The sequence below is a fragment of the Lycorma delicatula genome, chromosome 7, assembly GCF_047948215.1.
Source record: "Lycorma delicatula isolate Av1 chromosome 7, ASM4794821v1, whole genome shotgun sequence".
Lineage (NCBI taxonomy): Eukaryota > Metazoa > Arthropoda > Insecta > Hemiptera > Fulgoridae > Lycorma > Lycorma delicatula.
In genome coordinates this window covers 80,268,885-80,287,233 of record NC_134461.1, presented here as the reverse complement: position 1 = coordinate 80,287,233, position 18,349 = coordinate 80,268,885, and the positions used below count along the sequence as shown (strand labels likewise).

Genomic DNA, 18,349 nt, shown 5'->3' with positions numbered 1-18,349 from the left:
TCGGCATTAGATTCTTGTATTGATTTACTTATCCAAGAAGACTGACGACTTACAATTAAACAAATTGCTGAAAAATGTCAGTTAAGTGTAGGCACAGCTCATTCCATCATTCAAAACAAACTGAACTACCGTAAGACTCGTGCAAGGTGGGTTCCCAGAAAGCTTACCATTCATCACAAAGCTGGGAGATTTTGCATTTGCACCTAACTCAGAAATCATTTGAATAATGAAGATGACAAATTTTTGGAAGGATTTTAACCTGTGATGAAACTTGGATACATCATTTTGAGCCGGAAAGATTTCTTTGCTGAGGGAATAAGAAGACTTGTAAAAAGATGGGATAGGTGCAGAGAAGTTTGTGGGGATTACATGAAAAAGTAGACAAAAAAAATTGTATTTATTTAATAAACCATTTTTGTTCTACAGCTATTTGTCTATTTAATTATTGAATGACCCTCGTATTTTCAGATGCAATTTTAAGTTTTACTTATTATATAGTTAGTACTTGCTAAAAAAATAGATCAGTTACGTACCTGGCTATCAAAATTATTGGTTTATAAAATTTTCCATTAAATTTGTGATATCTGTGAATATTTTATGTGGGGAATGAAATATTAATTAAATAATTAATTCATTTTTTCTTAATTTTTCACTTGGGAAAGGTGTATAGTTCTCTTTTACAGAATATGATGTAGTCACCAACTAAAAGTATTACTACATGAAAACTTATCTGAAAACGTACTACATGGTCTCTAAACTTTACTGCTCATCCAATATTGAGTTATTTGAATAAATTTATGCTTAAAAATAATCTTACTTTAAATTAAAAAGTTAGTAACAGAATCATTCAGATCAGCCCATATTTCTTCAGTTTTAAATAAATATCAGTACATTCATACGCAGACATTTTGATTTATGTGTAAAAATATGTCAGAAAATCTTTTTGAAGCTCTTGTCCAGCTCCTTCATTAATTTTGCTTTTGTTAATTTTTATTATTTTATTTATTTATTCTTTTCCAGTGGTCTTAATGATTTTTAAGATAATTAACAACATTGAAATTTGTTCACCGCTGTTATAGGAGTTGTACAGTAGCTATGAAAATATCTGAATACAGATGCAGTAGTATTTTTAAAAAATGATGTGTTTTTTAATTTGTTTAAAAAAAACTGATTATTATATGAAAATTATGCCTTATGAGTTATGAATGGTAAGGGAAATTAGCATATAGTACAATTCTAGTTATTTAAGCATTAATGGGTAGCAGATCAATTTTTTGATAACTCAGGTTTAATCAGTTATTTACAAAAAATGTTGTTTTTGTTAAAATTGTAACAAAAAATTAAATTATTTTAATAACTGCAAAAGTCATTAGATATTTTTTCAATTGATTAATTCAGTTTATACTAATGTATTAAACCTCTTTCTCTATCAAGACATTAGTAAGGCCTGCATCCATTACAAAAATAAAATGTAATTGAGTTTTCTTGGTGTAATTGTTTGATCAGTGATGAAAAAATTTGTTTCTCATTATAGGTTTTCAGTTGTAAGTTATGCTTTCTATTTTTTGTCACTTGTTAATATTGACTGTCTTCTCTAAAACTGCCCAGAACAGATAGTTCTTCAGGATTTTGTGGACTGCTGGTGACCAGTTTAGTTTGCTCCAAGGAATTTACTGTATTATATTACCATATTAAAATTAGTAAAAATGCATGATGTATGACAAAGGCTGGTTGTCAATAAAAAACTGATTGGCAATAGATCATACATGTACGGCAGCATCAACTTATTATTAGATAGCTGTTGCCAGTATGTTAGAAATTTTTCTTTGCAGTGAGTATTGATGCCTGTGACAATAAAAATTCTACTAACTGTGAAGTCGAGTCTGTTATAAATTCATTGTTGTTGAAGCCTGTTTACATACAAATTTTTCTAAAAATTGGTGGACCTTATAACAGTGTTTTTTGTGAGTTTTGCACTCTCCGATTAGTCAATATTTTGTAGATTAAAACATATTTCTGTGCAATAAACTTACTGTTGCAGATTATATTTTATAAGATCTAGATGGTTTTTAAAATAATTTATTACAAATGATATAAACATTTTAAGAAATTATTTTTATAATAAGCTAAGTATGTGAAATGAACAAAATTAATTTGAAAACTATTTATATGAGCGAAAAAAATTTAAGATCTCGAAAAAATGATTTAGTTTCAACTTTAGTTAGTTTTGTTGTGAGCAAAGAAACATAATCTAAATCAGTGCTGATAAATATTTGTGCAATGTTACTACAGAAACAGTATTATTTTGAAATTATTCCCCAAAAATTAGTAAGTAAATTTTGTTGCCAATCCAATAATCTGTACTAGATGCTTTCTGGTTGGTAGTTGGTAGAGTTTTGACTGTATTTAAATGTTCAGCATACTTTGGGTTTTTATTGCTTTTTAATAAAAACCCAGAATGAATAACGAATTAATGAATAATCATTGTATTGTATAAACAGTATAATTTTTCCTTATTGGGTGTTTTAAGTAACAAATGGATGAACTGGAATGAATTGGTGAATATGGTGTTATTGGTGTTATTATTAAGTTTTTAAGGCTTGTGTTATTCAAAATTGTATATAGAATGTGGATCTTTCTTTTTTTTTCAGAAAAATGCAAAGAAATTCTGATGTTAAACAAGTGAATAATGTGGGAGGTGGCAATTTGTTATATAAACATAATGAACACAATCATGTTCATCATGATGATGATACATTTAGTAATCGTAAACTTGATGTATATGCGGAGTCATTATTACATGTCAATAGAATATTTAATAAAGTATATGGCTTTAAACCTCGTAAAGTTCCTGCACATATGCCACATTTAATTGATAGATCTATAATGAGTCGGTTACAGGAAAGGTGATGTATTAATTTTTTATTTTTTTTTTTATATTTAAGAAGTACATTATATTTTTTTATTCCTTTAAATTGAGTGTTTGAGTGAGGCTATTCAGGCTTATTTCTAAATTTAAATGAATTCATGGATTTGTCATATATTATTATTATTATGTTTTTCTGATTTTTATCAATTTCATTATCCTCTTCTAAGTTTTTTTAGTATTGCATTGTTTGTCCTTTTCAATTTCATTTATTTATGTTCTTCAGTTCATTTCAACCTTATTCTCTGTGTATCTTTCAGATTTATTACGTTAAAATACCATAAAGCATTCACCATTAGGTGGTCAATTTTAATTCATTAAATTTAAAGATTAGATTATAATTACTTAGAACTATTAAATAAGCTAGAATTTGATGAAGTTAACATTTTTTGTAAGTTATTTGTAAATTAAAAAATGTTATTTACAAATTACTTAAAAAAATATTTTCTGAAGTTTATAACCCAATGACCATTTGAAAATAGTGCAAAATTTGGGTAGTAGTTTTGTCACTAGATAGGCTGTAAAATGTGTGGTGCTAAACCAGTCAATATTACTGGTGTGATTTCACATCAAACAAAATTTGACAATTGTGCTCAAAAATTTGGCATAGTAAAATAAAAAATTTACAAGATTGCCTCATTTTATTTGAACCATCCATTTCATTACTTTTTTCTGAAGTAGATTTATAAGCTTTACTTGTTATTGGCATAAAAATTAATGAATCTGTAGATTAGTAATAAATGTATTATCTAATATTTTTTCTGTATTTATTGATTTAATTTTTATTGTAGATTCAAAGAAGAATATGAAAAAACTTCATCACATCGTATTAGAAGTGCTGATGATATGCAGTTTGCATTCTCGTATTTTTATTTTTTAATGAGTGAACAAGTCTATTTGCCTATTGAACAGTTATTTGATAAATTTGATACTGATCAGACTGGGTAAGTAATTTTTTTTATTATGAGATTGATTAGTTGGTAGATATAGCCTTTGCCTTCTGACAAATATGATAGCAAAGTAATAGTTTAAAAATCCTTATTTTGGACTCAATACTCAAAAAAATCAGGAAATATAAAAAACAGAAAATTAGCTTGTAATGTAATCAATATATGTTTAGACAAAGAAATGCATGCAGTAATTCAGTAAGAAGGAGCAATCTGTAATTTAATGTTGATTTTGAGTAAAATTTTGTAAATATTAACATTACGATAGTTGTAAATAAATAAACATATTAAAATGTCATATTAAATAATTTAAAAAAAATTTCAATAAAAGAAAATTATAATTAAAAAAAGATAATGCAGTAAAATTGGGTAAAATAAAATGTTAGTTTCTTTATAAAAATATCATTTTTACAAATAAAAATAAGTAAATATATCTGTAAATAGTATAACTTATAAAAAAACCGTGAAGAATTTAATTAAAAAATAACAGTTATTCTGTTCCCAGTCTCTCTTTGCTTTAAAAATTAGAATTATTTCATATTCAATCTTTAGAAGATTAAACGAAATATAAAATTTCTTTGTAATTTAAAGAAAAAATAATTGTACACTTAACAAAATTCACTGATAGAAATGGCAATTAAAACGAATTAAAACACCAAAATAAAACAATCAGAAATAAATCATTGATGTTCCAGTTTCCTATGATATTAAACATTTGTACATAAGAATAACATTGTAATTTATTCTATGCACAATAAAAAAAAATACTCACAAGGCCATGCAGTCAGCTTAAAATAGAATATTGATGCCCTTTTGCAGGATGATAGGATTTGCAGGATTCTCTATGTCATTTTTTTAACATTTATTTTTTTCTTATATATAATTGCAGGTGATGATTTTTTTTTTTATTCTGATATGCCTCTTAAGGACCTTGCAGTATCATTTCTTTTTTGCTTCTTTCCTTTTTCTTTTCCTTCATTTCACTCCCATTTTTCTCCTTCTGCCAATTTTATTAGGTAGTATTTTTAATGATATAAGAATCTGGAAAAACTATGAATTTGCTGATTATTATTTTTATTTGTACATAACAGTTATTAAACTAACAAACAAATTTTGTTTTATAAAACTTGAAAAATTAAAATAAATAAATTTATTATAATTTTCAGTTTTTCCAGTTACAGTTAGAAAATATTTATATTTCTTTTATATTTATATTTAAATATTTATTTTTCTTAAATATTTATATTTCTTTTTGATATTTTTATAATTATAATCCCACGGATTGTAACAGGTATACTGAAAATTAAAATAATTTATTTACTAAGTATTAAAAAACAAAATTTGTTTATTGTCCATTTATTAGCCCTTCATTCCCCATGTAACCCTTATTCCCACATGTTCATGAAAATTTTTAGTTAAGTGGTTGTTATATTCAAATAAAATAATAATCAGCAAACTAGATTCATTTAGTTTTCTCCAAATTCTTATAAATACTTTTAATAACAAATCATATACATAAAAAAAAAGACTGCATTAATATAAAAACATTTTTCTTAAAAGTATACTAAAAAAAACAACATGGAGGCTTGAACCCAAGACATCCCAATTATGAGACTGGATTGCTCATCATTTTGCTGCTGCTATTGTAATATATACAACACACACCAAAAGCTACTTGAACCATTTGAAAATGGAATTTACTCCAAATGTAGCAAAGGTAGAAGCTGCTATTTTAGATTTAATATAGGGACGTACATCCTACCATCCTGCAAAAGGACATCAATAATTGTAGTTGTAAGCTGACTTCCTGCCCTTGTCAGTTAAAATAACTTATGGATTAGTTTTTAAATGAAATACTGATATTACTATTATTGTTACTGTAAATACACATTACAATACACGTATCAAAATTATTTAATATTTATTTCATGATAATTACTATTTACAAGAACGCTTAGCAATGAGCTTACCTTTAAGTAGCATACTGTCGTAATTATTTTTACAATTCATTTTAGTTATGACAATACAAGACATGATATTTACCAATATTACAAATAACCATAATATAAAATTATGAACTGGATGTATTAAAGATTTTTTTTTGGCAACATAAAATAGAAAAACTAATTTAAAAAAAAGGATGAAATTCTTAAAAGACCAAATATTTTTCATACAAAACTAGAAGTAAATAATAAATTCCACATTTTACATATCAGAAGAGAAATGACAAAAATAAGTTAAGACTGAGTGTATGGAAAATCACCATTACTTGTAACAACAGTTAATAATAAATCTATACACTTGTACCACTAGAAATTAGCAGCAATTACTGTAATATGATTAAAAGAACCATAAATTATATAGATAACATTGTTGAGTTAAATAAAGAATTTAATTTGATAAAACCCAGCAACTGAAAATAGTTGTAATATAAAGGACATGTGAGTAAATTAGGGAATTAATAATTCTTATAATTCATTTACAAAAATTGGTTGAAGTGGTTTCATATTCAAGTTTTAAATACGATCATATATTTTTGACCATGTTATATTAAGTTTACTGTCCATTCAAGAGCAGATTTATTTGGAAACAGCTCAATTGAATTTGTGTTAGTGACACATGTTTTAATTCATGTTTCCTTTCATCCACAGCTGGTTTTTAACTTCCACTGTTTCTTCTTACAAAGTATTGTTGCATTGTTTGCCATGTGCATTGTCGTTTGCGCCTCCAAACTCATGTCACAAACTGCTTTTCAACTCTATAACTTAATTCGTTTTATATCAACCATAGTTTACAACTGAAGCAACAGAGTGATTGATTATCTATATAACATTGTAGTTGGAGTACCAACTGTGGTAAAGAAATTATTTCTTAGGAACTGAATACCATACGAGTTTAAAAACATTAGCTAGTTGTTAATTGTAGGAGGAATACCAGGGACCAGGGACTTTTTGAATGTATTCTATAATGCATATTCATTGTATTTAAAGTAGTTATTTTTAATGCTATTATATAATGCAATTTTTTCATCAGTTTTTTATGATATCTATAGCTGAGATATTCTATCTATTCAATGTTTAATTAACAAATTTTAGAATAACATGTTTTGATACTTTTATCATCTTAAATTTATAAAAAAAATATTTAAATAACTATTAATACAACTTATTCTAAAAATTTCTGTTTTTGTTAACTAATTTATAACCAAATAGGCTGTGTAACATTATAACATTTGATACTTTCGTAAAAGATCATGATAAAAAATAAAAATAAAGTCCATGTCCATCCAAATCCATTTAAGAAATTATATCACTGCAAGATTTCTATGAAAAATAAAACACCAGATAATATAGTTATTAAAAGTATTTTTTTTTTTTTTAAGTAATCAAAAATACATTTATTAAGTTATGCTAAAGAAATACAATCTAATGTACAAAAATTAAAATTTTTAGTTTTTTTTCAAGGCCATCATATTAACAAAAACTCATTTAACAGTATTCATCATCTCATATTATGATTAGTAAAAATTAATTTTAATAGTAATGTTATCTTGTGTTTTATTATATCTGGATGTGCATATGAAAACCTATACTGTGCATTTATAGTTTTTCTTTCCAAAATAATCCTTCATATAAAAAATTATAAAAATCTATATAAATCTAAAATATTGATAAAAGAAAGGTTTACTTTACTAATTGTTCTGTTTTGCTGATCAATATTTTGGATGTTGATAGGTATTATTTTGAATATTGGTACGGTTTGCATTATAAAAAATAAATATGATGTAATATATTGAATAATTATTTTAATTTTTTTCTTTTTAGAACGTGGTCAGATAGAGAAATAAGAACAGTTATGACACGCTTATATCCTTTACCATTGCATCAGAATAACATAATAGAATTTGAGAAATATTTAAAACAATGTTCTTCATTCTCTATGTCATCTAATGATTTTACTGAACAGCAAACACAACCACCATATGAACGATATCTTGGATCAACACTGCCATTAATTACAAAGAAATTAATATCAGATTGTAATGATGTACTTAAATTAATGAATAATACATTTGGATTTAATAAAAAGTATCCATTTACTATTATAAAGCACGAAGAATTTGTTGATTTTCAAATGATTAGTTCTAATTTAAGTGAATTATTATATACTTTAGATAAAATTAGGAAAAAACCAAAGAAATTTTTGTGTATTAATGATAATATGGATCCATCTAGAGTGGATGATAATGAATTAATACGTGCTGTTTTATTAGATTTTTACCATTCATTATTTCCAAAGCCATCACAATTTGAATTACCTACGGAATATAGGAATAGATTTTTTTATTATGATGAATATTTATCATGGAAGTTACATCATTCGTTTATTACAACAGTAATATCATTTGTGATATTATTATTTGGTGTTTTTACATTTATTTTTATATTTAGTCGTGAATTACGCTTAATATTTAGAAATTTATTATTATACTTTAAATTAAATTTTATTACAATAAGACAACTTCAGGAACATTATATACACAAATTGTAAGTAATTTTATTTTTTTACTTAATAATGTAGCATCAGAGATGATGTGCATCCCTTTACATTTTGTATTGTCGGCTTTAAATTGTGTTTTTAAATTTGATGATGTATCAGTTGTCTTTCATTAATCTTGTTATGAACATATAAATATTGTTATTAACAAAGCTATTTTTATAAAATAGCTTATCTCTTTATAAGTTGCCTAAGTGGTTGAAATTTGTAAAATATCATAAACAGTCAGTGAGTGAGCAATGTAGCAAATGAACATTATTTATAAATGCTGAGCGATTACTAAGCATTTATAACTGTGCCATTGTCTTGGTGTATCTATTTATTTCAATGTACTGATTTTTGTGCAGGCTTGTGAGTTATAGGAATTGCTTATCGATTACTGCTTGTGTCCTTCCTTATAAGCCTATATCAGTTGGCTCAGTACTTCTTCATTTTCTTCTTAACCTCTGGAACCACCATAAGTGGTGGTTTTCATGCTAAATGAATGAGGATAATATGTATGAATGTATATGAAGTGTATATAGTCTCAGGTCGGCCATTCTTGAGATGTGTGATTAATTGAAACACAACCACCAAAGAACATCGGTATCCACGATCTAGTACTGGTTCAGTATTTAGATTATGTATAAATTAAGGTAAGGCAACAACATAATATGATATAAACTTGGCTATTTCTAACATCACATATGATATCTATTAGGTTTCCTACTGTTGGAGTAGTTGCCTTTGTTACTTTCAGTCACCAAATGTTCAAAATAATTAATTATTGATTCTCCTGTTACAATCCATTTTGGCTAGGATTAAAATATTACAGTGAGCGATACAGTTCATAATTGAGCTGAAATGCCAATGGATACAAGTGACAAAAACCTTATTTGAGAAAATAAAGTTCAACGTAAAAGGTTACAAAACCAGTTACAGAAACAATATATCATGGTAATAAGTGGTATACCAGTGTAGATACTGGTTTGAAAATTTAAGCCAGCCTAATCCCAAATGAAAAATACATTTATCTTGGTTGTTATTAGCACTTGGAAGTGTGTAAGAGCAGCCCTTATACCATTTGGTTTCCATGTAAAATTGGAGAAATAAATAAAATAACCATCAATATTAGAACAGTAAAAATGCATTATTAATGTTCTTTTACAAAATTACAGTAAATATTGAAAAAAAATGAAAAATAAATTTGAAATCATGGAAAAATATTAGAAACATAAAAAAGTACAATTATTTTTAATACTCTTTCCTCAGACTGAATCAGTTTCATACATGTTATCAATGTCATCATCACTGAGTTCAGAATTGAAAGTTTCGTTAGATGAACACTGAACCAATTTTGAGCAATTCTGGCTTGTTACTATTGTCCAGGTTGGTGCTTCAATTTGGTTACTGTAAGACAGTTGTAAAAGGCGTGGCACTTTAATGGTATATATTGTAATAATTGTTGTAGGTCATTGTACTTAGGGGTTTTATTTTTGATTTTTCCATTGGGGGCAAGACACTGTCTTCTGCAAACTGACTCGATAGCATGTTGTATTTTGAAAATCCCACAGGTTTCTTAAATGTCTCTTTGTATGATAGTATCAGTGGTTTTCGTGATGAAAATGCAACCATTACATTTTGCGCATTCCATTGACAGATGAAACAAACGTTTCGTGTATATTATCAAGAGTAACAAATTCTTTGTTATTCATTCTTATGACTACAAACTTTCTGTTACTTTTAGCAATAAATTTACCAATGTTTCACCACATAGACATTTGTTGCATAGTAATTTTTGGCCTTTTTAATAATGCCAAAGTCCTGGTCGCAGTTGAGAAAAGATATCCAGAAAAAAGAGACTTGAGTTCCACGGTATTTATTTATGTATTATTTACATTGTATAATCAGAACTTAACAATAAAGTGACTTTTATTCTGTCAGCTACAATTATCACTAAATGCTGTCAAATGTGTCGCTGTAAATAGCAAAGTTTTGTATGTACTAGAGTAAACAAGATGTTATTTCCTGGCATCCTTGTGGTGTTTGGGCCTCATCTCATGTAAACATACTGGCATGATTTGTACACAAATTATGAATGGAAATTTATGTCCATAATTGCCTACATTAATAAACATTTGAGCAACCTGGAACTGGTGTAGGTAAGATTTTTGCATATCTATATTTTGTATAAGTAAATACCCACATGGCTTGAATAATTTTTTACCATGTCCTTAATTTTATTCATTTCATTTCCCACTCTCCACCTTTTTGAGGTGCAACTCTTTGTATATTAGTGTAGCCTGTTTGGTATCATGATTTCCATGCTCAATTATGTTTTTTAACTTGTCGCAAATGTTTCAAGTATTTGTACTTGATCTGTGGAAGCTTAGATTGTATGATGAGTTAAACACCTTTCTATAATGGCTTTCTTTTACTGGTTCCTCATTTCTGTCAAGGCAATCTTTTGTATAAATCATACATTTTTCTAATATTTAAGTTGATACTCGGGTACTTTCTATTTTGGGCCTGACGCCGAGAGTAGTGGCTTGTATATTTTGGAAATTGTCTTATATGTTCTTTCACAAACTCAATTTTTTGTCACTCATTTTGTTTTTTGGTGTTTTGCGACCTTGATTATCCCGAGGCAAAATTCTGGTTGTTGAAGGTTTTTTATGTTTGTAATGCGCTTGTTGGAAATATCAAACATTTTCAAAAATAATTCATTACATACTCGTATCTGATAAAAAATAGTGAGAAGAAAAAGATTTACTCTTAACAGCATTCTGATCTTTCCTACTAAGATCATTTACTACAGCAGAAGAATTTAAAAATGAGGGCTGTAACTTCAATATGCCAAGGCTCCAAAAGTCATAAAAAATTATATTGCATTTATCCTCAGACATGTTTTCATTAGACTGAAAACAGCATGTATGATTGAATAGTCTTTTTCTCCTTTTGGGGATTACCGCATCTATATATGTAAGGCTTTCCTTCGTTTCATGCTTTTGAGGCCTGGGTTCTTATGCGCAGATGTACTCTTCTAGTTTTTCCTGCAGTGGTGGTTTGGCTCACGACGCCTTTTTTTTTTATTTTGGAAGTGAACCTTGTTCATCTGCTTCGTCTTCCACTAAGCTATAATTTGCTTCATTACTTTTTCTTCTCATTCTCAACTCCCCTGGACTGGACATACAATCAAGTAAAGCTCAGCCCAGGAGAGTGTCCTTTAACTCAAATGAGGCCCTAGACGTACTGCCTACCAGCAGAACGTCCAGCATGGCAGGTCGGCTCACCTGTTGGATCTTTAAATTGCCTGCCTTATATCCTCAGGGAGTGTTAACCAGGCCTGACTATGTTGTTCTTGGTCCCAGGGACCAGGACTCAGTCAGTCAATTGCCTGCCTCTAACAGCCAGGATGGCGGAAGCGGGCCTGATTATGTCGTTTCTGGCTCCCACCCAGCACCCGGGACTCGGTCTTTAATTTAACCCCAACTGCTTCATTGCTGGTGTTGTCTGTAACAAAATGAAGGATAAAAATTGTGCATATTGTAGACAATACAATGAAGAAACAGTTTAAAGAATATATTGAACAATGTCATTTTCAGTAATACTCAGCAAAGCTGTTATGTTAATATTTCTTTTATTGGCTAATCTCAATTTCAGCACATATTTTGATTGATGCCTATACAAAAAAAAAAAATATTAATGTTTTTTACTTTTCTGACTTAGATGTCTAATTATAAACAGTAGCTATTAATATTTAGAGGAAAAGGTTTTACTAACCTCCAAGCAGAATAGTGGTGATTCTTCATCTGATATCATTCTCCTGTTCTAAAACAATAATTCCAGTAATAGTATGTTCTGCAATCTAATATAATCATATAAAAGTAAAAAGCTCTTCAAAAATAATGATCTTGAATGGAATGTAGGCAGCAACTAAGGATACTTCATTCAACTGTACATCTTTTCTTAGAAGACAAGAAGTAGAAGTATATAATGACCGTTGCATCCCTTGGCTTCTAAACAAAGCAGCTATTTCAGGAAATAGTTCTTTTTTCTTTCACTAGATCCCAGCAGCATAAAGGAATTACAAGTATATCCCTTTGCCAGAAAATTTTCTGACAGTAGCCATCCATTCCAGTTAAAAATTTTTAAAGTGTTACTTGTACCCTTGGCTTCTGACCCCCTCAATTCTTGTGAAAATGACTTAAAGATCTTAGTGCAGGCTGAATTTATTTATATCTGTCATTACATCTATTATCACCCATTTTAATTTTATCTACTGGTAATTCCTTAGTGACTTAAAGTCAGAGAAAATGTATTGATTTAGTGCTGCATCTATGTTAGAAACAATGTAATACCTAGAGGACAATGTTTGAGAACTGTAATTATTTTCTGTCATAACCACACCACCTTTTTGACCTAATTAAATCGATTTTATCCAATGTTTCTTCTTTAAAAGTATTTTTGTTCCACTTATTACCATTTACTTTATCAGACTATGTATGAAGTGCTGTAATCTTTGATTTTCCCACATCCATTACAAGAAAAACAAAAGATGTAACATTGGTTCAGTTATTATTTACTCGTTATTTTTTGTATTTAATTGTAAGTTAGAAGCAAGAGTGCAGCTGCTTTTCTCTTTGATCTGACTATATCAGCTGCTATATCAGACTTTGGTCTGTTATAGCAGCTACCTTTAAATTTATATCAGTTATTCCTTTTTCTTCTATCACTTTAAAATTATAAACGTACTGTACTTTATTATTGAGGTTATGTCAAATATAACATTCATAATTAAGTTTACTAAAACAGTAAACTTTACCAGTAAGGTTCTAAGCTCTAATTTTTTTGTAATCTATTTATCAACAATTTTTTCCTCGTTTTTCATAGTTGCACTTTTTAACTAATGGATAGTGTATACTAAAATAAGAATGAGAAGAATTGTGAAAAAGTTCAAAATATTTGCTTGCATCATTATTTTAATAAAACATCAATCTAACATATAATAAGTTAATGTAGAACTTGTCAATGCTAAAACTATAAATTTTGATTTTGGGCTTCAGATATATAACTGAACTGTCATGTAATTGACTCAACAGATTGTTATTTAGGCAGAATGACCTGAAATAGATGAATGAATAATTTGAGTTGTTTAGCATGTAAAGTCTACATTAACAATAAAATTATGTTTTCAACAGTAGTTAACTATGGTTGATTTATATTGTTAGTTCTTTTATAATGCAATTTGAGCAAAATTCTTTTTCTAATTTAAAAACTTACAAGTAGACTAATAACTAAAACATTAGCATTATAATCTCCCTGCTAAGTAAAACTAGTTAAATTTTAAAAATAAAATTAATCAGTTTTAATAAATTAATAAAAATTAATGTGGTCATCTGAAAATAAATCAGAACACTTTCCAGTATATGCTGAAATAAATGACTTCCAGCTATAATAATTAGATGTTCGCCTATCGGACACTCCGATAGAGCATGTCGGACTCACAATAGGTTCCGCTTGATGTTATTTAGTGGGTGTGTGTTCCTGTGCATATCGACTAAACCACCACCCCACCATCCTCCTTCCCAGAGCCACTGCAAGGTATTAATTCAGGAGAGGAGCACCTTTCTCATTGAGAGGTGCGACTACCTATGGCTGCTATCATTGGAGATATCATCACCAGTTATGCTGCCTACTTAATAATTCCGGGATGATCCCAATGGCCCAGGAACTCCATAAGCAGCCTGTCCCCAGACCTTAGCGCCAAGGCATCACCATTGACTTACTTTCCTAGCATCTTCTTGGGCTCGTAGTTTTGACATTACACTACTGGCCCAATCTGACACTGCTTGCCAGTTCTTGACTGAAGTGACCATTATGTTTTCAAGTGGCAACAATTATCCATTTTCAGCTTGGCCACCAATGTGTTCCTCTCGGAGATGAATCTCGAGCAAAAAACACATGGTATACTGTTTCCTTGATGCACTCATAACTGGGGCAAAGATTTGAATGATCCAGTCCAAATCTGAATAAGTAAGCCCTGAAAAAACTCCCCTAATGCCCAGATAAAAACCGACTCAGGGCATAGTTCATGTCGCCATGCCTCCTAGTTGTCCATTTGGTGATATCGCTGATTAGTGGGTGAGTCCAGGGTCTCGCCATACTTCAGTGTGTGTTGCCAATTATATGATGTTCACCAGCCTCCAGTTAATCTACAGCTATGATTTTTAAATTTGCTCAGAAATAAAATTTTCTATATTTTAATAAATTTACAGTAAATTGTTTAATCAGAAAGCATATTTAATATGAACATATATTGCTGCTCCTACTTAAAATTTATTTTTTCTAGGTAATTGCTAATAAACACATTATTTAATTTAAAAACATTTTTCTAAACCATATTTCTTCTCAAATATTTATTGTTTTAGTTCCACTGTAGAAATCTAATATACCTCTTTCCAAAATTGAGTCAACATTTTGATATACAATTTTTATTTGTCTGTACATGTAACAATATCAGGTTATTTTGGTTTTTTAATTTATTTATGAAATCATCATGTGAACTACATTTCTGTTTACCTCAATTACATTGCTTAATTGTTCGGTAATAAATATGACCATTGGTTTTCAGTTAAGTATAAAAATTCAAGTTCTGGTTAAAACTTGAGGTCTGATTACTGGGGATCTATTGTGTTGTGGCCTCTGATCTCTTTTCCATTTCTTATTATTTAATTGAAAGTCAAAGTTCTAAGTTGTATGCTGCAATTTTGTAAATGCAGTTTGTAATAATTATTTTTCTTGAAAAATGGTAATACTTTGCAACAAAGTTGTATAATTTTTATATATTAAATTATTCCCTAATCTGTTATAATTTTTCTCTTATAATTACCTATAATTTTAATTTCTTATAACTTATTTCATGATTTCATTATTATTTCCCCCTTGATTCCTTATTTTTTCCTTTATTTTTCTCTCACCTGCTCTAGTTAGTTTTAACTTATAAATAAACTTTGTAAGTGTGATTATAGTTTCTCAGACCAAAGATCTAGTTCCTTTGTTGAAGTACCTAATATTTTGTTTTTATAACCCCCTGATCTCTTTTATGTTCCTTTAAGTGTTTTTGTGCCATCTATAATATTGATTAATATAGCTAGTGATGTGTTTAAAAATTATTTTAAACTTATGATTGATTGAAAGAAATGTAAGTTTAAAGAATTTTATTTATTTTTACCACAAACTGGTAGCCATATATTGTTGGTGTTTTATTATGATTTCAGTGTATTTATTACTTAATTTAATATTATTGTCATTATATGTTTTAGACGCTTATTGAAAGATTATAAAGATAAAAATAGAGATAGTCGTAGAATAATTATTTTAAATGTTTTTTATAGTTTATGTTGTAATAAAACAAATTCATTTATAAGTAGAATTTAATGCTAGATTATTATTTTAATGGAAATAAATAATAAAGATTAAGTGAAAATGAATGTGTTTTGATAGTTTGTGTTGTATATATTTTTATATAAATAATTTTATTATGTATTTTATCTGTCGGAAGCTATTTTTCTTATTTGTTTTTTTAATATGACAATTATCTCTTAATGGTATAGCATTTTACTTACATATTGTGTACAATAATGTCAGTAAAAGTTGGTTTAAAATTAAAAGATCTTATATACATCACTATAATGTAACTAGAGTGGTTTTTAATGTTAGGGATAAATAAACAGTAAAGAAAATGAATTGGAATTTAGATCAGGAGGACAGAGATTGCCAACATTTGTTCTATTGTAACCTGTAAATCTTTTGCTTGTATTTTTTTTTAGATTCATCACCTAAACCTTTTATAGTTTATGTCATACATACTTTTTCACACTTTTCAATCAATATGAAGTCTATTTTACAACTTAATTAGGAATGGCCTTTCACAAGAAATTGCTTAATTATTTTAGAAATTACATGTTTTGCTGCAGGGACTGTGTACATAGTTAGCATGACTTTTTTCTTGTTCTGTCCGTACAATTGTCAGATCAACATATTATCAGCTTCATCTTACCATGTAGGTCAGCCTCAGTTGTTATATATTTGTTTATACATAAGGAAATTTCTAATGATTCTCTGCATCCAAAGTTCTTAGACATATGCACGTAAATCCTTTTCCTTTGGCAGTCATGAATCCCCAGATTGCAATATGCAACCTCCAAATAGTAATTTCTTTTAGAATGTGTTATTAAGAGATTTGCAAAATCAAATGTAATTAATTATATAGGTATATGAAGTTTTTCAGTTGTTTTCATCTTCTGTCAATTGCTTTCTCCCTGGTACACTGTTTGTGATGGTGCATTTCTTGGTCTTGAGAAGCTGCCTGTTTTCCAGCATTTATTCTGACAGCTGAGGCATCCCAGGTTGAGCTAATATCAATCTTGGGTGTAGGAAAAAACAAGTTAAATTTTGAAAGAAATATTTTATGATACCATTGTCTTGGAACTGGGGGCTTGCTTGAGGATATTCAGAACAATACTTAATCAAAAAAGCATGAATTCTGCTTTTGCTAAGATAATATTAACTTATTTTGATCTAGCTCATACATAATGACTTATATCAGCTGGTAAACTTATAATGTGTTCAAGTGTTCAATTATTCTTTCTTTCTACTGGATATTATGAAGACTTCTTCATCCACCCCCTTGTATGTCTGAGCTGTCTATTTTTCCAGACAGTATTTTCTTCCCACACAGTTAAATACTCCTCAAAAGTTTTCAAAGAATTACAAAACATTTTAAAACAAAAAAACCTTACTTTTGAAGGAAGAACTAAATCAAATGGTAACTGAAAGAATGCTGTGTACTACTTTCACTTAAATGACCATATGTATCACATTATAGCCTGTTTCATCATCTGTGGGCAAATAAAAGTCTGCTGATTGGTGTAATATGCCATTATGTAGAATGCATCAGTTAGTTGTTGGTGATTCTACAAATGTATACTCTGCACATGAAGGTGAACTTACATCTCACCTATATAACAGGTGAGATGTAACAACCCCAAATGTTGCATATGTGAACTATAAAGCTACAGTGAAAGGTTTTCCCAATTTTTTTTTTTTTTGTTATTTTTTTATATATATATTGGTACTATCATTGAAGAGGAGAACTGCACATACAACTTTGCAAGACATGATTTTCATACTTCATAGATACACAATACAAACCGTAACATTAAGAGCTGTAGGATTTAGCATACACAATTCAATTAATATAAATAAAAACAATCCACATTGTATTTTAGTCATCCTTATCATAATCATGTCCCATTTTCAGAAACAATTTCAACTTGATACTGTAGGTAGCAAGTTTTAGAATGCTTTAATTTTATTATCTATGTAGATGGAACCAAAGAATTCTGGTTCAAAGGGTGTAATATTACTGAATAATTAGGCTATAAATCTTAATATATAACCATTCAGAATAAAGGGTCATGCAATTGGCATGTACTTGGTGTAAACTAAAGATTGGGAAAAATTCTGCCCCCCCTTGAAAAAATATCCAGTTACCTATCAAATAAAATGTTCATATCAGAGCTTGGTTTGTATGCAGTGTTAACCCACACTGAAGCAATAAAATTTACTGACAAACTATGAAGAGGTGCTTCTACCATTAAGGGAAACTGGTCAGCTTGCTATTGCCAACAATTCTCTTATAGAATTTGGACGTCAGTTAATAATTCCATGTGAAAATTCAGATAAGTTGCTGTTGTGTTAACACACTGTTTGTCCAATATCACACAAGTTGTTATTGCAAAGCCTTATCACAATAAAATGTTAACACATATTGATTCTATACCAAGTGGTGATAATTGTGAAACTATTGAAATGACTTAAAGGTTTTAATTGTAATTCAAAAGAACTGTATCAAATTGATTATATTTTTAATGGT

The 18,349-nt window shown here is 28.6% G+C and overlaps 1 protein-coding gene across 1 annotated transcript in view; it reads left to right on the top strand.

Moving 5' to 3' along the window:
• The window catches only part of Gnptab (N-acetylglucosamine-1-phosphate transferase subunits alpha and beta), a 43,698-nt gene extending 27,796 nt beyond the window's left edge, over nt 1-15,902 (top strand). The window contains exons 11-13 of the mRNA XM_075372025.1: nt 2,652-2,906; nt 3,718-3,870; nt 7,698-15,902. Coding sequence (XP_075228140.1) covers nt 2,652-2,906; nt 3,718-3,870; nt 7,698-8,424 — 1,135 coding nt within the window. The 3' untranslated portion in view covers nt 8,425-15,902. The remainder of the gene's footprint in view (nt 1-2,651; nt 2,907-3,717; nt 3,871-7,697) is intronic.
• Nucleotides 15,903-18,349: the final 2,447 nt, after the last annotated feature.